The 21875-nt window shown below is 37.2% G+C and overlaps 2 protein-coding genes and 1 long non-coding RNA gene across 7 annotated transcripts; 2 read left to right on the top strand and 1 right to left on the bottom strand.

Moving 5' to 3' along the window:
* The first annotated feature begins 5020 nt into the window (after nt 1–5020).
* On the top strand, nt 5021–9626 carry LOC122017472. 3 transcript variants are annotated; one of them, XR_006121372.1, is made up of 5 exons: nt 5022–5379; nt 5846–6345; nt 6416–6768; nt 6866–7039; nt 9086–9622. It is a non-coding gene; the product is annotated as an uncharacterized LOC122017472 (long non-coding RNA). The 3 variants fall into 3 exon arrangements; XR_006121373.1 differs by having other exon boundaries at nt 5021–5379; nt 5846–6550; nt 6641–7039; nt 9086–9626; XR_006121371.1 differs by having other exon boundaries at nt 5846–6768; nt 9086–9623.
* LOC122017470 (transcription factor ILI5-like) lies at nt 6570–7426 on the bottom strand. Its single transcript, XM_042575096.1, has 2 exons — nt 7120–7426; nt 6570–7017 (listed from the first exon to the last, which is right to left on the bottom strand). The coding sequence occupies exons 1-2, from the start codon at nt 7219–7221 to the stop codon at nt 6862–6864; spliced, it is 258 nt and encodes an 85-aa protein (XP_042431030.1). The 5' UTR covers nt 7222–7426; the 3' UTR covers nt 6570–6861.
* Nucleotides 9627–11874: 2248 nt separating the features above from the next.
* LOC122015096 (protein HEAT INTOLERANT 4-like) lies at nt 11875–18914 on the top strand. Of its 3 annotated transcripts, XM_042571778.1 has the most exons (13): nt 11875–12219; nt 12346–12384; nt 12558–12611; nt 12693–12756; nt 13967–14087; nt 14190–14249; nt 15044–15102; nt 15961–16034; nt 16436–16474; nt 16576–16638; nt 16986–17033; nt 17117–17245; nt 18524–18914. In XM_042571778.1, the coding sequence occupies exons 1-13, from the start codon at nt 12025–12027 to the stop codon at nt 18689–18691; spliced, it is 1113 nt and encodes a 370-aa protein (XP_042427712.1). In that variant the 5' UTR covers nt 11875–12024; the 3' UTR covers nt 18692–18914. The 3 variants fall into 3 exon arrangements, with proteins under 3 accessions (XP_042427712.1, XP_042427713.1, XP_042427714.1); XM_042571779.1 differs by lacking the exon at nt 16576–16638; XM_042571780.1 differs by lacking the exons at nt 16436–16474; nt 16576–16638.
* Nucleotides 18915–21875: the final 2961 nt, after the last annotated feature.

Consider the following 21875-nt stretch of genomic DNA (forward strand, 5'->3'; position numbering starts at 1 on the left):
TATCAAGATTTAAAAATGGAAGTTATTTTCATAGAAAACTATTTTTCCATGATAATATATGTTATGAGGAATGTATCCTCAAAATTTTACAATTTTTGGAATTTTCTGTAATTTTTTAGGGATTTCTGAATTTCGGGAGAAAAATCAGAAATTCCTATCAGAGCTTTGTGGACCGATCAAAGGGGATGCTGATCGGTCCAGAGTAGTGTGGATCGGTCACTGGACCGATCCAGGAAAGTCTGATCGGTCTGGTGACCGATCCAGTAAAGGGTTGAGCGTGCCAAAATGCTGATTTTCGACTGATTGTCTGAAATTTCAGCTGGAAGTTGGTATTTTAGATTTCTAAAGGATTGAAACTCTCCAAGACATTGTTGGTGCAATGGTCAAGGGGGAGTTGACCTTTAGGGGGAGTTTTACCTAATGGTCAAGGGGGAGTTGACGTTTAGGGGGAGTTTTTACTCGATTTCTGAGGATGAGTGACATGGGATGGTCACTAAGTTGATTGTTGTCTTTAGTATCAAGGGGAAATTAAGGGTTTCAATGAAAGGTATGGGACTTTCATTAACCTTGATTCACTCTTTTTGATGTGTGTCAAAAAGTGGGAGAAATGTCTAGAGAATGTTCAAGGAAGAACATTGGAGTTTGGGGAGCATGTTCAAGGAAGAACATTGATTGGAGAACTATTGGAAAACCTAAGTTAGGTTATCGGGTTAACCTAACTTGATTATGGTTTTTGTCAAACATTAAAAAGGGGGAGATTGTTGGTGCAACTTTAGGTCAAGGTTGACCTGGTTGACCCGACTTAAGCTGACCTGACTCGAGGTATATTTTGATGTTTGACAAAAAATAGAGAAGTTGTATTTTGATGTTTGACGAGGATAGAAAAGTTGTATTCTGATGTTTGACAGAATACAAACTTGGGAGATTGTGGGTGCAATCTTTGGTCAAGGTTGACCTGGTTGACCCGAGGTGAGTCGACCTGATTCGGGAAATCCTGGTGAGTGAAGCCAGGTGAAAGTCCTGGTGAGTGAAGCCAGGCAAGGGAAAGTCCTGGTGAGTGAAGCGAGGTAGTTGGAAAGTTCTGGTGAGTGAAGCCAGGCAAGGGAAAGTCCTGGTGAGTGAAGCCAGGCAGTTGAAAAGTTCTGGTGAGTGAAGCCAGGCAAGGAAAATCCAGATAGGTCAAGGTTGACCAGACATCTGGTGAAAAAGTCCAAGCAGGGAGCTTGGCACGAGAAAAGTCCAAGTATGGAGACTTGGCACAGAAAAGTCCAAGCAGGGAGCTTGGCACGAGAAAAGTCCAAGTATGGAGACTTGGCACGGAAAAGTCCAAGCAGGGAGCTTGGCACGGGAAAAGTCCAAGTATGGAGACTTGGCACGGAAAAGTCCAAGTATGGAAACTTGGCATGGGAAGTCGGAGAGGGCTTAGGAGCTCGTTCTCCGAACTGTGGTCAGAGAGGGTTCGGTAGCTTGTTCTCTGGACCGGATGGAGTCGGAGAGGGCTCGGTAGCTCGTTCTCCAGACTAGGTCAGAGAGGGCTCGGTAGCTCGTTCTCAGGACCAGGTAGGGTTTAGGGCTGGGAGCTCTAAACCTGGATCGGTCTGGTGACCGATCCAGTGATACGCTGATTGACTGATAGGTCTGGTGACCGATCAGTAACCAAACAGTGTGTTTTTGTGAATTACCTTATCGGTCTGGTGACCGATCAGTAATCATACAGAAGCGAAGAAGATCGGGAGAAGAAAGAGGGGGATCGGTCTGTGGACCGATCCACCTGAGTCCTGATCGGTCCACAGACCGATCAGAGAGTTGGGAAACTCTCTGTGAAGCGTGCTGATCGGTCTGGGGACCGATCAGAATATGTCCTGATCGGTCCCAAGACCGATCAGAGAAGGTCTGGACCGATCAAGGTGGAGCCTGATCGGTCCAGCTCTAGCCGTTGAGTCACAACGACTAGATTTCTGCTGTGTCTTCTCCCCTCTTCGCAGGTTCGCAGGTTCAGGGATATAAAGGGGTCGAGTGCCTCTACAGTAGTGAGACTGCCTCTCTTTTCTTTCTGATCTTACTGCAATCAGAGCTTTGCTGAGCTCTCATTTTCCTGAAGCTTCGTGGAAGCTTCCTTCGGCTGGTTCCTGCTGTTGTAGGTGTTTCGTGAAGTTGCTGCTTCATCCAGTCGACGAGAAGGCAAGCTGTGGTTTTACATTCTTACTGCCTTTGTATTGTGCTATATCTTTGTACTCCTATCTTGCTGTTGCAAGAAGTTTGTGGCGAGGTTTCTCCACCCAGAAAGAGTTTCTATTAGCCGGTTTTCCGGGGTCTCATCCACCGACGGATTGATAGGCTTCGTCCACCTTACGGACACGCCGAGTAGGAGTATCATCTCCGAACCTCATTACATCATCGTGTTTGAGGTTTGATCTTCTCCACTTTCGTTTCTACTCTTTATTTCCGCTGCGCTAACCTAAATTGTAGGAAGAAACGAAAATTTGGGGTCGGCTATTCACACCCCCCCCCTCTCTAGCCGCTATCTGAAGGTCCTAACATAGATATGTTTTGTATTCATTATATACAGTCAAGAGACATGTTTTAGCTTCATAATTAATTGGTAAAATTTTTCAGAGCTTGCGACAATGGGAGAGAAGGAATGATACTTCTACTACCCAAGATTACAATGGAAGGGCTGTAAATGAGCTAAGAGTTAATTTCATGGTATTTGAACTTGTTTGATAAGATAACTATATCAAATTAAACTGAACATAAACTGAATTAAATCATTAAAATAATTGTTCAAATTTGATTTGGTTTCTTTTTTACGAGCTTGAACTTAGTTCAAGTTTGGCTTGAGTTTGATTCATTTAGATGTTATCGAGCTCTCAATTCAAACCTGTTTAATTATTTAAAATTTTTACATTTTAAACTTTTTTGATTGATTATTGATTTATTGTTCATGAATATTGTTTATGAATATTAATGAGTTGAATATATATATGTTCAAACTTGTTCATTTAGTTTTGTTAGGACCAGTGCGAGCTAATGGGGGTGAATAGCTTCAATTGTTTCATCTCGATTGTGAGCTCGTAATAGAATACTTAAATCAAATTTGACACCACATACACAACACATTTGTTTTACTCGGTATCCGCCTTTTAAGACGATTAATTCAAGACCTAGTCTAGGTGATCTACCACCACTAAATCTTCTCCTTCTCGGATATCTTCCGGAGGTAGAGAAGCCTCTTACAATATGCTCTCGTAACAAATACAACAAACATATAAATAAAAATGAAAGCACAAACAACTTTACAAATGAAATCTTGCTTTGGACATTGTTTTATTGTTCGGAATTATTTCTTGTTGGTATAAAAATGCAACAATACTTCATCCTCAAACCTTCAAGAACCGGCCGCTAAAATTTTCTTGAACCCCCCTCTTTTAAAGCCTTTAAATCAATATTGATTTTCACTTATCAATTGACTAATCCTACCTATAGTATTGATATGGTCTCCAACACTGTTCCTTTCATTGAATGATTTTTGAACTTTTTGAAATATGTCTGATTTTGTCGATCATTTGAACATTAGTCGACTGATTCATTTGAGAAATCAACTCATAGTAATAAGTTGAATCTCGTAATTGAATCAACATTCTTCTGTTCATCCCCTGATCAACATTAGTTGACTGATATCAACCATCAGTTGATTGATATCATCAATCGAGTTGAACAATCAAATCGACTTGCTTCTATTTAGTTGTGACCGACATCAGTCAACTAATACTTATAATCAATCGACTGCTATCAAGTTCATAAATCCCAAAATTCGAACATAACCCTTTTCTCTATTTGCTACAGTATCGCCATCATCAATCGACTGTTATGGTAGAATACAGTAACAAACCAAAGTAGAAACACTATAGTAGTACTATAGTAGTCGTATTTTTATGATATGGGAGGAAGGTGATTTGGGAGGAAGGAGGGTTGCGTTCATTAGTCAATCAATACACCTTAGTAATTAACTAATACTCAGGTTTAGCCTTAGCAAAGCTAAATTCTAGTTTTACCTGGGATCCATTGGCCTCAACTTACTAGAACTTCATTTGTCCAACATTGATCAATCCTGGACTTGTTGGGATTTTACTCGTCCAGCATCCAACTAATCTTGACTTGCCGAGACTTCACGCCTCATGTCTGCTCCTTGTTAAACTTTTTTCTTGTGTCAATTTGACATATTGAGTGATCAAATATCTGACCTAGCATCCAATTAACTTTGACCTAAGACTTCATTGTTATTAAACATTTGGTTAAGTTTGATTTACCAAGACTTCACGTCTCATATCAATTTTCTATTGGACTTTCTTTTAATGCCAACTCGATCGATATATTGATCAACTGTCAAATATTTGATCATTATTAATCTACTTACCATCTCAACTAATTAATATATTAATTAAATATTGAAATTCTAACTCGAACTTGATGAATTTGATTCGAAATCGATTACACCAATATATTTAACGAATTATTCCGAATTATTTATTTAATTAATCTGATATTAAAGGAATATAAATAAAATCATACCAAACTTATTTACAAATGTTGGTTCTGTTTATTTACAGCCATCTACAACGGGCTCAAGAAACCACCATGCTTGCCTTGCAGCAGTAAGGATAATAATTGAGTTCATCCAGTCAGATTTGTACATTGTAGTGCTCGTATATTTCACTAAACTATATAGGATTTTTTTTAGCCTATAATCGCTACTGCCCATGACACGTGACGCGACGCGTGGGACGCGGTTCCTTCTTGCGTGGACACCGATATCACGGATCGGGTTCAGCCCTCGTTTCCTCCGCCGTCCACGATAGCGATCCTTGACCGGGTACGTAGTCCTTGCCCAGGAGAACTACGTGCGTTTCAGGACACGTGGCTCTCCAAGCTAACGGTTGAACGATGCCATCCACGTGTCGACGGTAGCGTGCCGTAGACGGAGCAGCGATCGCGCGCTTCGCCTTCTTCCTGTCCTTTTTAACTCCCCGGCCGTTTATTGGTCCTCGCTCAAAACCCTAGGAAGAGAGCAGGAGCGCGGGTCGATGACGGCAGCGATCTCCATGGCAAGAGTAGGCAGTTTTGAGGTGGAGGAGGACGAGGAGGAACCGAGGAGCCCTTCGACGCCGTTGGTCCACAGCCAGGTGAGGCGGATCCGCGAAGAGGACCTGCGGATAGGCGCCGTCGCTGGGGAGGGGTTGAGTGAGAGGGTTATCCGGTTCCACCTCGCCCTCCATCATGCCTCCGTCTCCGCCGATGCGGCTCTCTGTTCTCGAGTCGCATCGCTTCCGGCCTCTCCGCTTCGCAATAGCAGGACCGCCCTCGGATCGGCTTGATTAGGTTCGATTTCTTCAGTTTCCTTTGTTGTTTTTCGTATTTCTGATTCGATTTTGATTTGTCGTCGCTCTCTTACCTCAAATCTGTCATCTGCTCCTACTTTCCCCCTTGGTAAATGGTTTGTGTGCTATGCTTTTACGAACTATTGTATTATCATTGACAAGGGCTGGAGTTGTTTCGAATCCTTGAAAATCGTAGTTGATCCGCTGCTATTCTACTTTAAATTCGTCATCGACTCCTATTTTCTCCTCTGTGAATTGTTCATGGAAAAATCTTTAGGAACAACAGTTTGGCCATTTTCTTGCAGCCCGATTTTTTAAAAATCGTTTTCCAATCTTGGAAACTTAGAACAAGAATTAACCAGTCTCTCTAAAAGAGCATACATTTCACACTCTGATTCAATCTTTATATTTTTAAAGAGTTTTCAAAATTTCTATGCTCTAAATCAGCATGCTCTTTGAATTTGCAGGTCACTGTTGTCCGGCGTAGGGAAATTGGACGAGTTTTAGAAATACCTCTGTTTTTTTTCTTCCTTTTATCAATCATGATCTGTACAGTGCAATCATAGGTTTTTGACATCATATTAATCGTAATACCGCGGATTTGGTATCTTGTCCTCTAATTTTCAGGTCATTTGATGTGCGAGTTCCAATTCTTTTACTTTTCTATTTGTTTGCTGTATGTTTTGTGCTGCGCACTTGCTCTACGAAGTTACAAGTTAAACCGTCAGTTCAACCGTTTCTGTACCTACCGAAAAAAAGCGTCCTATAGGCTGTACAGCCGGGCCGCTCCATGGGGCCCACGTCCTCATCCTATACGCATGCGACGTTGACGTTTCGTCCTCACGAACAAATCCGTATCGTTGATCGTCTCCCTCATGAATCGTCCTTTTATCTTTGGCAAGGAAGAAGCCTCTTTCATCGAAGCTGCTGCTGATTCGAAGAAACTGGCAACCCGAACACATGCACGGTCATTAATGTTTTCTGCTTCGCTACAATCATAAACACGTTTCATATATGATAACGTTTAAATTTAACAGGAGTTGGCATTCCAAATTCGCTTAACTTACTTGTCAAAGGACGAGACGAGTCAGAAATCAGAATGCATAGCGCCAAGAGATGAATTGTGGACTGTGGCATTTAACAACGCTATCAACAGAGTTACAGAAAACACGGTCTTCGTTAGATTCCAGATTAGATGGGCAATACCATAGATTCATGTAGAACCTTGACTGATTACATGCATTACTATTTTTTTAATGCAGATGTCGGTCGGTTGTCTGCAGAGATAACAACTCGAGCCAGGCATTCACAAAGTGGAAGAAAAAGAACAAGAAAATGGAAATACTGATGCTTGCTACTTCCTAACTCGCACTCTCCGAACAGAGTTTACGTACGTACACTATCTATATACATCTACGTGGTCATGTAGATGTGGACTTCCATATCTATATAGATGTGATTATATTAACTGAGCTATCGTCAATCAGGAACGGAGCAGGCTCCGGATGATCTCGGCCTCGGCGCTGTTGGTGTCCATGGTCGCCATGATGGCAGAGAGCCGGTCACTGAGGTCGTCCACCTCCCTGTTCAGGCTCCTGATATAGTTGCACGTTTCCTTCAGTAACTTCGCCGCGGACACCTGCTCGAGGAAAGAACACAAGGTTAGTCAAGTCATCAATGTAGCCTTTTTTTGTCTTAAGTCTATAAATTATGCTGTTTAGGTATTTGTTGTTTTACTTGCCTGGCTGGCGCCGCGCCGACGGGTCTCCGGGAGGAGGGATCGAAGCTTGGAGATAAGCTCATCGATCTCCTCTTCCGAGATCCTGTTCCTTCCGCTCGACATTCTTAATCTACTCAGTAGTACAATGAGTGAGTGACACTGAGAGATGCAAGAAGGGAAAGTGGTGGGGTGGGTGGGAAGATGAAGAGAGGCGAAAAGGGTGGAACGAAGGGAGGACTTTATAGGGGAGGGGGATGGAACGGTAAGAGCAGAGCAGAGCAGAGCAAAGGGAAGTGGAGATGTGCAGAGGAAGATGGAAAGTGTGGACCTCGATGTCCCTTCCCTTTCCCTCACCCGGCCCTACCTCCCCACCCAGCTTCCCCGCCAATGAAACACTGCACCAGGCACTCCCCTCCCGCCACGTGTCACACAACAATAACCTATCCTGGTCTCTTTCTTCTTCTCTTTAATCCGTGTTTAACCGCCCTGGGACTCGTTTTAAAAATCGCCTAACTCTCATCCCCAAAGATGCCATGTGTCCTTGTCCCCTTTGTCTTAGGAATCGGGGACCTGTTAATCTTCATCTAACATTGATTATTAAAGGTACTTAACATAGAATAACACGGGCGGGATTTGGCATCGTTTACCAAATGTGCGCAAATCTCGCAATCTCCGTGCAATTGTGATGCCAACCTGGCTGACGGCTCGTGGGCCATTGGCCCATTAAGAAGATCATGTGATCTGGTTCCCTAACAAATATGGTCGTTCACGCTTGTCTTATCTAATCCGTCATAAATTTAGGCTAAAACCCCATTTCAAGCACTTACAACTTTCATTTCTCTTTCCTTTAAAATTCTCAAATGAACGTTTGCCCCATTGAAAATAGTGTCAGCTCAAACTTGATACTCTACTTATGGGTGTAATGATAATAATCAAAAGATGGATGTCAAAAACAAATATTATATAACTTAATATAAGAAACAATGCTGTCACTACCAACTCTCTCTGTATGTCTAACCCAACAAGTCCACATGACTAGCTTTAAGTAGCATATGACATATGAAAATGAGGGAGGGTGAATCTGTGGGCTCATGGAGTTTATGTGAGGAAACAGAATAGGAGGGGATTAATTTTGTGGGTGGTGTGTCATGTAACTGTCATGATCGGTGGACGGTGGTTCGGTTGGGTAAGTGCCTTATTGGGTAAGACTTTTGGTAATATTAGTTGGGTAGTTTTAAAGAGAGAACTGTGATTTCATATATATATATTATTATATATATTGAAGAGGCAAGCGTCAAATAGTTATTTTATATTTTAAATTATGAAATCTTAATTCTGTTATATAGGATAATAAAAAAATTAGGAGAATAAGGTCTCAATTTATCATCACAAGAGTGATCTTCAAGTATTAATATATGCAGAGAACCTAGGTGCTTATCCTTCATTAAGATTTCTATAGAGTGCTTACGTGCATCCATTGTTTTATCATATGTGCATCTATTTTTCCTAATTTTATGTCCATTTCTTTTTTATAGTGTACATTTGTTCTTTATAGCAAGTATTCAATTTTTAAATCATGTGCGTTTGTCTTAGCGCAAGATTTTTGATGAGAGGCTCCACAAAACTTGTCCTTGATAGGCTGTTTGATGATAGGGTCCACAAAAATAAATTGTCCTTGATAGGCTGTTTGATGACAGCAATGAACTGTTGACTGGGGACAAACTTCCCAAATTGACGAAATGTAGGACCAATATGCTTTTTATATATCCACATCAAACTGTAGTTAGTCTTCTTAAATTAACAAAATTAAATCAAGAAGACATCATTCAGTTTCTTGATAAAATTTTATTAATTACCTTCGTACTGAATTTTGCAGTGATCTAATTTTTTTTTTTAAAAGTTAAATTTCTTTTTTAAATTTAATGACAATGTTATCAATGCAGTGGATTCAACAAGTGCAATGACAGTGTTTCTGTTTCCTTTTCAGATCACTGAAACACATGTATTAACCAGTCGATGCTTGCTTCCTCTGCCAATTAAAGTTCATGTCAGGAAACCAAACTGAAGAGGAAATTCAAGCATCATCTTGAAGGGCTCTACCAACGACCATCATCTCGAATATCTGAAAAGCTCTCGAGAAAAAACTAACAAAAAGCTAGAAAACTTTTTAGGAGGGAGAAAAAGACTCAAACCTAGCTAATAATTTAGTAGTGGACTGGTACATAACAAAGAAGGAGAACGTGTCAGATAGCTTTTGACCTCCCCATTAGACTTTGACGATCGAGTTTGTGACCTGCACAAACAATTTAAAATCACTGTACTGCAAAATCTTTCTAGATGGACCACTACAAGATATGATGGTCCACTTGTTGTCGAGATTTCGTAGGCAATATTGCTTCATCGAATTTGAGATGGATTATTGTTGTCTTGCACAAATTACTGAGAGCCTTCAGATCTTCTTGTATCATATTCAACTGAGTTCTTGCGCATGGATCTTTGATTATTTTTTTTTATGTTTTTAATATATACATTGTTTCCCCCATCTTCTTTCCAAAGTACTCAAGTTAAGAAAGTTTGAGAAACAAATCAAGAATGCCTTTGAAATGGAAGCATCGTACGGGATTCTGGGTGTCGTTTTCATATGATATTATTGTTTATTTTTTATAGCAAAGTTTGAAGTCAAAATATCTATAGTTTCTATAGATTCAATCAGCATCTGAATTTCATTGTTTCTTACATCATCAAAATAGTTAGAATTTTAGTTGATACACTGTGATTATGGTTGCATGATAAAATGAAAACATATCAATGCAAAAATTAGACTGGACATTTTGCTATTACGTCATTAACATATCTCTTCAAACGCATTTAGAATTGTCAGGTTCATTCTTTATTTGCTAAGTCAAAATAAAGGAGCCAAATTGTTTCATATGGTACCATCATTTACTCTTTCTAGAACAATTTTTTAGTGTAATTATGAAAATTACCTTGTGAAGGATCATTTTACTAGGTTGGCTTGATTTTGAGTTACATAGTTGATGGATATTTTTATTGTGATGGATATTTATACTTCTTTAAAAAACCAATTTCGCATTTAACTGTAAATCTCACACGTGAACTGTATTGTTACCATTGGATTATATTTGATGTGGTGTTTCTTTTTGTTTAATAGTTAAATGACAACGTATTTGGTCGGTTGATATTTGGCATGTGTTGGAGCTAAATGATTTGTATGGATTATATATTTTGGTTGATTATTGTTTGTTGTTGGAATTTATTCTTGGTGTATTGCATTCATATTGAGATGTATTTTAACTTTTTAAAATGTGAGTTTTTCGATAGTCAAAAGCATCCACCAATGGTCTATGGATTAGCATCTCAGCTTAAAATCTACAATGACCATCACAAATGCTACAATTTTATTACCATCTTAGAAGATCTTCTCAAGCGTTATCTGTATTTAGCAGGCCTGAGACTTGTATAGTATGGACTTGATATGGATCAGCAAGTAAAAGACCCATAAAATGCCTACTTCAGGCCTCCAATGTACAGGTAGAGTTGTTTTCATCTCGTTGTTTGTGTTTATACTCACTTCTCTACATTGAATAATTAGTTTTTGGATCATGGGATTTCGAACACTCAAGAATTATCCGGACAGAAGTATTATCATGTAGCTGCAACCTACGTTTGCCAATTAATTTTTTTTATCTAGATGTTACAATCCGACTAATTTTAAATAGATGATTTAATTTTATATTCTATCTATCAAATAAACTTAGGAAGTGTGACAGATCCTAACATGACTCATAAAAAATTTATTCGCCACAAATATTGACCTGACAACACGATGCAACATCACTTGATCTAAAATTATGACTAAAAGGAAAATATTAGATTAGATATCCCATATCTTATAGAAATATTTTTTATATGAATTTTATATTATCATGAATAATATGGGTTATTTCCGAGATAATTAACAAGCTATAAATTTAGTTGTAAAAAGCAAAGATGGTTCACAAACTTGTCCACCTACTCAGTTTGGGTCAAACTCAAAATAGCATATCTTATTTGCCATGAAAAATCTATGTTAAAATCATCACTCTTTTTAGAGCAAGGATTTCCAACTATTTAAACAGTTGGATTCTTTATATTTGAGTAGAGATGAATTAACAAAGCCTCTGATCACATTGAGAACGATGAATGTTCACGTTTAGTGGTATGATTAATTATCCAAGATAATAAATTAAATTATTCATAAAACTCGTACAATTCTTGTTAAATAAATGTTTAAGAGGTTTAATTAATTTTAATTTGTAACATATGATAAATCGTATATTGTTATATAAATATATATACGTTAATTCATTGTCGTATTTTCAAAATTCGATCGAGCTTAATTATATAACACCCGGTTCAATTTCGAGCAAGCGCACAATTTTTACCGTTGGAGCTCGAATACTGCGAGATCTATATTGATAATCAATCGAAAAAAGCCGGTCCGGTTCAATTTTTTTATTTATAATTTTACATTTATGCCCAATCTAATATTTCTAAGAATACGATCGACCAATCAAAAGTAGACAAATAAGCCTTAATGAATGTCCAAGCCAAACCAAGAGTTGGTTCCGTCGGGCCGTCGCACCGCCCAGTTGGAACTAGAACGTTCCGGAATCGGGATCAGGATATCCCAATCGAACGGCTCTGATTCCATCGCCTCAACCACGTGCACACCCTACGTTTATCCTCTCTCTCTCTCTCTCTCTCTCTCTGCCCGTTCTGTTTTATAATCTCGCCTTCAAATTTGGGATTGAGACCGCGTTCGCCGACGCTTTCAGATTCTCCGTCTCACTTCCAAATCCCCCTCAAACCCTATTCCACACCGCCCCTGCCCCTGATCTCCATCCTCAATCTTTGGTATCGGTCATGGCGAAGCGCAGGGCGGTGGCGGCGGCATCGAAGAAGAGGAAGAAAACTTCTGATGATGCAGCGAAGGAGGAAGAGGAGGGCACCACGAGCAAGTCGCAGGAGGAGGATCTCCAGAAGGAGCCGAAGAAGACACGGGTCAAGGCGCCGAAGCCGAAGGTTGAGACTGAGTACTTCTCCGAAAAGAGAAACATGGTATGGCTCGCCGCCCGTTTGTGTTGGATTGAGGGAAACTGCTGGTTCTGTCAATGCGCAGCTATGCCAACTTATTATTAAACTACCAGTACTTACTCGTTCCGATAATGTTTTTTATTTGTACAGGAGGATCTATGGCAATCGGCTTTTCCAGTTGGAACTGAGGTTCTTTCGTAGTTTTATGTGCATCAGTTTCAATTGATTTAGATAAGCCTGAGGATAATTTCATTGTTCAGCTTAGTGGATAAATATTTACAAAAGATTGCCAAAACCTTCCCTATAGGGAATGTCACTTCTGCTTTATGAGAGTTTCTGAGACGTTGATTTGATTCTGACAGTGGGATAACATGGATAAACTTAGCGAGATAAATTGGTGTTTTTCAAATTTAGAGGTGCGTTGTTCTCTTTTCTCAATGCCGGAATGAAGAAAGTGTATTGTTGGTGATGGGCCTAATAGATATTTTGCTGCATAGAGTGCCTTTGAGGAGGGAGGGGAGCTGCATGGGAAGACAGTCTACATGTTTGTCAGCACAGAAGGTAAATGACTTGGATTTTTTCCTTTCGGCTCATTTGTTCCAATTTCCAATGTGTTTGATTATATTTTAGTTTCTAGTTGAAGATTTAAATTCACCATTTTATATTATATTTTATTGAGGATTCAACTTAACTCTCCTACCACCAATCTTTCGTTTAGTATCTTTGTGTGTGTGTGCGCGCGCGTGCGCCGAGCTTAAAATGAACCAAGCTTTTGAAATGAGTGTTCAAGCTTGGCTTGGTTTATTTTTTATGAGCTTGAGCTTGTTTGAAGCTTGGCTTGAGCTTGGTTCGTTTAGATGTTATCAAGCTCTCAATTCAAGCTTGACTTGAGCTTGGTTTGAGCTTGGTTCGTTTAGATGTTATCAAGCTTTCAATTCAAGTTTGTTTGATTGTTTGAAACTTTTAGTTGTTTGATTGGTTATTGAACTTGATAATTTAAATTTATATATTTATTTTATTTCATTTTATTATTTATTTAGCATATTGAAAAGAGTTTTATTAATAAATATGGTTCGTGAACATTGTTCATGAACGTTGTTCACGAACGTTAACGAGCTGAACACATATGTGTTCAAGCTTTTTTATTTAGTTTAACGAGCTGTTCAAGCTTGTTTGTTTAATTAATCTTATGTATATTAAATGAACATAAGCAAGCTTTTACTAAGCCGAACACCGAACTTGTTCACGAACGCTTGGTTCATTTACAACCCTAAGCGCAAATGTTAATTGTGAATGGTGAAGAAAAAGTTGTGCTTATTCCCATTGTGGTTGCTGTAAGTTGCTTCAGATAGCATTATTTTTAACCTGATGCCATGTTGTTAGGAGACCAAGTACTTCAAATGTTTTATACATGTAGGCTGTGAAATGTAATTACTATATTATATTTGAAAATAGAGTTCAAATTCTTACAGATCTAGTCATTTCAACACATTCTGTTTCAGAAAAAAGACATGTATAATGTGATTGCTAATCAACATCAGTTATTATTTATTCTCCTTGTATTGCTTAGCACAGTTGTGGTAGCAAACAACTTATTTTGTAGAGTTATTTGGTAATGGATCTCGACCATTAGTGGAAAAGAGATAGATGAACTCATGATCATATGCAAAGAGAGGCAGAGCTTTGTGTATTTTTTTTATAGAGAAATTATAAATTAGTTTTTTGAACTATTGTTTGTTCTTTTTCTGTATTATGTGCTTTCTCTCGGTAGATTCTCCAATTCCACCATCTGATAAGATTGGTGTAAAATCTGTTCAAAGGGAGAAAGAGGAAGTAATACCCATGAAGACAATGAAAATGGCATGGGTTCCATATATTCCACTTGAAGATGGGTATGTGCTAATCTATTAAATTTATATTTGTTAATTTCCAAACTGATCTTGCTTACCATCTGAACTCAAAATAGTTAAGGCGCTTTAACATTTTCTTTCCAGTCTAAGTCAAGTTGATAGATTGAAGACTCAAATATTTACTATGGCTTGCACTCAAAGAAGGTACTGCAATGAATTCACTTACTTGTTTGATTTTTTTTGTTAACTGTGGTGTTTGTCCAGCTGGACTACTATTGGAATGTTTGTGCCACTACTTTTTATTCGTTTCGGATACTGCTGTCTAAGAATGTATTGTCTTAGCTGTTTCTATCCTATTGGTTTTGTCTTCTTTTTTTTTCTTATCTTAGCTTCACTCATCTGTCTCCTGCACTCAAAACCCTCCTGCAACTTCACTATATATTTTCCAATTGTCTCCCTCTTTTTTATTCTCTCTTATTTTGGTGTGTCTATATACTAGCAAACTGTCACTACGTTATATAAAACCTTGGTTTCAAGCAACGTATAAATATGGAAGATGTTAAGTGGATACTTCTGGTTATACAAAAATGATTTATATAAACAAATAAGTCAATTGTTCCTAATTTTATGTTGCATGCATTTTCTGTTTATATCAGGATACTAGGCTACTTTGCCTGTGAATGAATGATTATTAAGCCTTGTGTCTATTTGTTATATGTTTGCCTCCTCGCTCTCATCTTTGAAGTATCATATTAGTTGTACTTTCCTTGTGATTGGTGGTGAATATGAGCAAAATTTTATCACACTTTATAGGCTAAACTTTGAATTATTTTTCTTTGTTATCACTTCATATGCAATGAAGCAAAATGAATAATGCCCTTTGCGAATAGGAAAAACATCTTTCTGTTAATCTATCCATGGCACATAGTCATCATATCTGAAGTTCATTTTTTATACCCTTTTTTTTCTCTTTTTCTTTTTTTCTTTGTTCTTTGCAGATCTGCATTAAAACATCTGAGGATTGAGCGTGTCAAGCAATATGACTATTGTCTCCCTTGTAAGTCTTATGCGCCTTTTGCAGTCTTTTTCTCAAAACTTGTTTGTTTCTATTCAATTAAATAGGTTCTGCTTTGAAAGCCTTGCTTATGCTTCAATGTTGCTTTTGGCATCCTTCCTGTGGTGACCCACAAGGTTTTTTGGTCTGTTACATCAGTGGCATCAGTCAGTGTTTGTGAGTTGTGTAGACAAACTCCATGAGAGATCTTGATGACCTTTGAAGTTCTTAGGTAAAATAAACTACAAAGTTAATCCTTTAATTTTTTTCTGCTGTCTTATAAGTGCATAATATCCTACCTGCAAGTTTGTTGGTTAGGAGTATTCTTTTGGATCGTCATTTTATTGGAGAATAGGACTGCATAATGCTTGTTATGAATTCCAGGCATTACAATCTTGCTTCTTTTTAACTTAATATTTTATCACATTAATTTCTGCTTATTTGATTAATCTTGTGGACATTAGTTAAGCCGGAAATACATTTATGGATTTACAATATGGGGAAGTTAAGGAAATAATACTTGCACAGTCAATTGGTTATGTGATCTGTTAACTAATTCACTTTTGTACGTTGGACAGCAAGAGGCTCTATAAACTAGGGAGTCTAGGACATACAGCTCTTAATTCTTCTCAACAAGTAAAACTTGTCTTTTTTATGACATGTTGCAATTTCATAGTTTACATATTTGATCTCGTTCATTAGCTTTTCATTTCTACTTCATCAATGTTGTAATATAAAATTTAGCTACACCATCCTTTGCCCCCTCCACATTTCTTTGCATTCCTTGTGTTGATTAGCCGAAAGAATTGAAAAATTCATATACTTCTTCCCAACATGTAAATTTTTTAAATTTTTATTCAGATCTTCAATCATTGAAAGCAGATGAAGATGAGGATGATACTGTTGTTAATATAATGTTTCCTCTAGAACCTCCAGTACGTAAAATCTTCTCAAAGACTTCTTTCTTGTATCTATTATCTGTCACTAGAAACATTGTCTTTAGTTTGTGTAATTCATTTCTTCCTAAGAAACTATAACAGCAGTCAGTGGAGGGCATCCTTAATCAAATGTTAAAGCAACCTCGTAGTCTTATGGATCCATGTTGCAAAACTTGACTGTCAGGGAAACCGGTGGGCTCACTAGTTGTAATTTTCCTTGTTGAATGGGGCGATAGTCAGATTTTTTGAATTGCAAAACATGAATTTTTTTTGATAATATTTATATAAACAAATGTTTCTAAAATGAATTCCCTACATTTTATTGGTTACCTTGTGATTAGTTTTCTCTGTATATATGTCTCAATTTGTTGGTGATGATGGATAATTTCTTTTAACAGATTGTCTGTGATTATGATTGGGAAATGTATGAAATTGAGGTATTAATTCTGGTTGTGTTTTTGGCCTAAGTTATTTAGCTGGTATTATGTCTAACTGGTACTAAGTATACTTTCTACACTGGCACAATCAAATATTCCAGGAATTTACTGATAATCTTATTATGGAGGAGACACTGTCAGAAGATAAGAAAGATGAGTTTAAGATAATTTAGCAAATGCTGAGTATTTCTTTTTTAAGACTTCGAAAAGCTGACAGGCCTTTTATAAAATGAAGCTTTGTTCATGAAATTGACAAAGATAAAAAGAGTGTATGCATTCTTTAGCCTGGTTCATGGAATGGAATAAATATCTTTATTTTCATTTTTTACATTTTGTTTGTAAGTATATTACAAGTAATGGACCAAGAATTGCCACCACATTATTAAAATATCCTAGGTGGTATTATTTCATTTGGCCTGGTCGATTTACCTAGTTTGCTTGACCAGCCACCATTAGATTACTTTCTTATATGTCAGTTACCAACTAAATTTTTTACCTTTTATATTACAAGGAATATGTGAAGGAACAGGTCAGAGAAAGGAGAAAAGCACAGCGGCAGGTATTACAAAACACTAATTACTAGTTTTCTGATAAAAAAGTTCTCTTCTGTTTTTTATGTCTTTGGTACCTTTCTGCCTCTAGGCAAAGGAAGCAAGAAAAAAGGCCATCGAAGACATGGACCCAAAGACAAGAGAAGCCATGGAAAACATGAAATTTTACAAATTTTATCCTGTTCCGACACTGGATACACCTGATATCAGCCATGTAAAGGTATACATCTATTTCTCCAATGGACCATTTTCCTAATGGATTACAATACTTAATTGATGGTCCTTGCTCACCTATATATGCTATGTCAATTGCAATCGGTAACCTAAAACAAATTGACAAATAGTTTTTCAGGGTTTGAGGTCAGATTTTGGAGATCTGAAATTGTGTTTCAGGTTCTGATTGTATTTTTGGATTCTTATAAAGAATACATTTCCCATGCACATACATGTTGACGTTTACATTACCCACACGTGTGCATGCACGTATACATATATGCGCACACTAATCAATACATGCATATATAATATGGACAATACTAAATGCTTAGAATCTAATCAATACATGCATATATAATATGGACAATACTAAATGCTTAGAATCCGATCAACCAGAATACACTTTGTAAGTCATTAGTAAGGATATTTTAGTAATATCATTTCTATATATTAATTATTTGTAATACATGTATTACAATACAATTTTTGCCAGCCAGATTCTGGCCAGATTTACCGATACTACAGGATCAGATATGCACACTGTATAGTTATTATTGGAAAAGTACAAATAAGTTTGAAATAATAATGATTTGTGTATTTGGTTGTATATTTTCCACACATACACTATGGAGACCTGAAAGACGATTAAACTCCCAAACTCACTACTATGAGTCATTCTTGGTTTTCGTCTCTATTTATTGATATGTTCATCACTAAAAGATGAATTATCCTGCTGTGTGAGTATCAAATGCCAGAACTTGATAGATTTCACTTGTTAGGCGTCAATGTGAACAAATTAGCTCCTCCGTTGATTTGCAGGTACTATACATAAATAGGTATTATGAGAGAGCTTAGTTCTTGAGATAGCCTTTCTTCAATATCGGTAAACAATAAACTTCGCAAAAAAAAAAAAAAAAAACCTTCTCATTCTCATGAAGCCCTGTGGGGCAATAATGCCAACCGAAGACTTTTCTCTTGTTAAATTTTCATCTCTCATCGTAGACTCATACCAGCAGGGCGTTATACTCAACTCCTCCCACCGAGTGATGCCATGTTGTAAGCTTGGGATCGTAGTTGAGTTTTTGTTGTGTTATATTTTGAGCCCCAAGAAATTGTTGCACAGTTGGGTAATTGTATCGTTGTTAGATTTTTTTTTTTTTTTTTTTTGAAGGCGGAAAGGCAGATTTCTCGTCGGTAATGAGAACAGGGAATCTTTCTATTCGGTTTCTTCTGATTGATTAATAGTTGCTGCGTGATGTAATTTTTTGTTCTCTTGAAGCAGGTTGAAAGAGAACTCGTGAGGGCAACCGTGCTTGAGGAGATGAAAGGGAAGGATAAGAGCCTGTTTATGCCAATTTTTGTTAGAAGCAGGTCCTTTTCAGCTGCAGGTCCTGTCGATCCACTGGTAAATGTTTCAATAGGTGAGTCTGGCCTAGACGCCGGCTTGTGACTGGGAGTTTGAAGCTTCTTGTGGTTTTGAGCACGACCTTAGAACTTGTTGGGCCGTTGTCTGTTTGGGAACGGCCCAGTAAGTACTGCCTCTGCCCAACGGGTTACGGGTTCTAGACATGACTAGTTTTGGTTGTGCCGTGCTTGGCTATTGGCTTGTGGAGCTTTAAACTTAATGCTAAAATTAATTCACATATATTTATCAGAAAATAAATTTATACTAATAGAGTTTATTAAATCCGGAAACTTTTCGGCCAATTTGTAGTTCTAATCTGAACGTGTATTGTTGGTGGGCCACTGTTTAGCAAGTTGAACGCGTCAGTTGCAGCCTATTATATACGTAGAGTGGCTTACACAGGAAGAGTCACATGTCCGACCTATTGGGTTTCATATTCGGCTCATTTATATCCGTATTCGGCCGATGTCTTCCCATCTATATTCATATTGGGCCTAATGCAAACATCTACACTCTTATTGGGCCTCTTATCCAGCCCCTTACATTTATTAGACTGTATATGCATATATCTAAATCTCTTATTGGACTGTATTTGCCAGTGGATCCGTGGGCCTTGACAGACGTCCGTTTAGGGGGTTGCCTGGAGGTTGCTGGGGCTGCCTGGAGGTCGTTGGAAGTAGACAAGTGTCCAAGTTGTTGAGCGTTAAGCAGGAGGCAGTCTCGTTTGTTCTGATCCAAATTATAATATGAAGAGACAATGAATCCATAAAATAAAAGTTCTTTGCCTAACTCCATCACTTTATAAAAATAAAAGTCCTTTTCTTCGGAATGGAAGGTATCAAGTGTCGTATTAGAAGAGTCAAGGTATGGATTTTACCTTGTCCTGTACCATCGTTGTCTTCTTCAATTTGATTCCGCGACTTTGTCATTGCGTTGCTTCTACGCCCAATATTTCTCACCCAAAGACAATATCTTAAACTTGATGCTTTGAACAACGTAACGACGACTATATGATAACTTTGAATAGACTTATTAAAATCCAAATTTGACAAGTTCAGCCATTTTTTCCAGTCAAAGAGCTCCTTCTCTTGCACTTTGCTTGATCCAAAAGGCCAACCATATTAGTTCCTCTAGAAAAGTGACACGTCTCTCGCCATGACTTAGCAAGCATCAATATCAAAAAATAAGGCAAAAAAATTGCCACTATCCATTCATATCTGCCCACAGCTCTGTCAATATGGACGGAATACTCGAATGTATTTTGTGAAAACTCATTTTACTGGCATTAAATCTGAATGGAATAGATCTTTTGTGTTTAGGATTTAAAATTTATTTCCTTTAATTCAAATCCAATCCAATCCAATCCAACAGCTATTAATGAGATCTAAAGCACCATAATAAACCTCCTTCCTATTCGCTCATCTAACATCACTGATCAGGGATGGTAAATTGAAGTTAAAATGGAGAATATAAATATGAATTGTCATTATTTGCCCCTTCATTTTCATCTATCCAAATGAAACATAATATGAACACTCACCGTTGGGTTCAGCCGGCAATCCCCACAAGAAACTTCCCCAAGTCAATAATATATTCAGTCATATTTCTATATATATATATATATATTTCAAAAAGCAAATGCCCTTTTTTCAATCACAAGAAATATCTACTGAATATTAATGGGGTGGGTCAGAGCTTCTGCCATACTATTAAAGATTTCATCACAAGTTGCTTATGACTTCAACTATCTTGATTACTCTTTCCACTTTAAAGAGAGATATCCCTCTCAAAACAATGAAATAATGCATTTTTATAATAATAGATTTAATATATATACACATCAAATTGCCCATATATATACCCACAATTTTCTATTTAAAAATTTAATTATATTTGTATATTCAAATATAATTGTATAATACACAAATCAAATATACTTCGTATATGATTAAGGAGGCACTTGGTTCGGGTAAGGGAATGAGAAAGGATATGGGAATGATTACAAATATTAACGAAATGGGAATGATTCTCATACCCCTCATAATACTCAGGAATGGTCCAATCCTATATTTAGAGGAATGAATCCGTGGATCCCACCATCATTTTCCTAACCCAAGCACAAAGTTTCATTCCATTTCCATTCCAAACCCCTCAAACAAACAGCCCCTAAAAGTTAAAAGATTAGGGTTGATCTAAGAACGGGCTGATGGGTTGCCATAATTTTAAATGGTAGTTCCAACTAATGCACCTAATATTTCTCTATTTCTTTTACCTTTCTTTAATTTTTTTTTATATATGCTCGAGATGTTAAAATAATTTAAAAGTGAATTATTCTTTATATGATAATTTTAAATATATATTCTTTAGATATATATAACTTTATATGGTTGTTCCAGCTAATCCAACTAAATATATATATATATATACCTTATATATTCAATTTTAAATGATAATGCTTGGTCTAATCAAATTCAAGTAAAATGTTACTCCAACTAATCCAACCTAAAGGTTCTCTATCTCTTTAACCTTTTTAAATTCTCTTAGCTTATTATATATTCGTTCCATCAAGTCATCCCTATCAAGTCATCTCTTCAAGGACTTGTCCATAGTCCACACCTTATGTTTATCTTTACTGAAATTTCATTTCACCTCTTGAATTCTAAAGTTTATCTATTTGTCAAAATGCCTTTCAGATTGATTATTGTGTCATTTATTTTACAGACAATGAATTCTTCCTTCCATTGTTTTTATTATTTAAAGTGATATAATTAATATTAATAATTTCATTAGGACTTGGTCATCATATTTTTTTTTGTCCTCATTTTATTTAATAATAGAATTGATTTAAATGAATAATTCATTTGATTCATCTCACCAGTGGTCCAGAAAGTAGTCCCGATGCAATTCCCTGAAAAAAAAAACATAAAAAACAAAGGATAAATCGAGTAGATACACACGCATTATATACATAACATAGATTTAGGATGAGAATATACAAAATACAATAATTTACCTGGAACATAACGGCAATCGACGACGAGGAGTCCACGGCGACGAAATCCGAACGGGATGGACGAAGGGAACGTAACGGAGTGGACGGATCATTGCTCCCAATACTGCATTCAACGAACCACAAAGACCAACATCACATTCAATCCATCATCAGTTAATGAATGAGTTAGTCAAGATAATGGAAATGTTAATTCAAATTAGTTATGAACAAATTGAA

This window comes from Zingiber officinale, chromosome 8B, assembly GCF_018446385.1.
Source record: "Zingiber officinale cultivar Zhangliang chromosome 8B, Zo_v1.1, whole genome shotgun sequence".
Classification (NCBI taxonomy): Eukaryota; Viridiplantae; Streptophyta; class Magnoliopsida; order Zingiberales; family Zingiberaceae; genus Zingiber; species Zingiber officinale.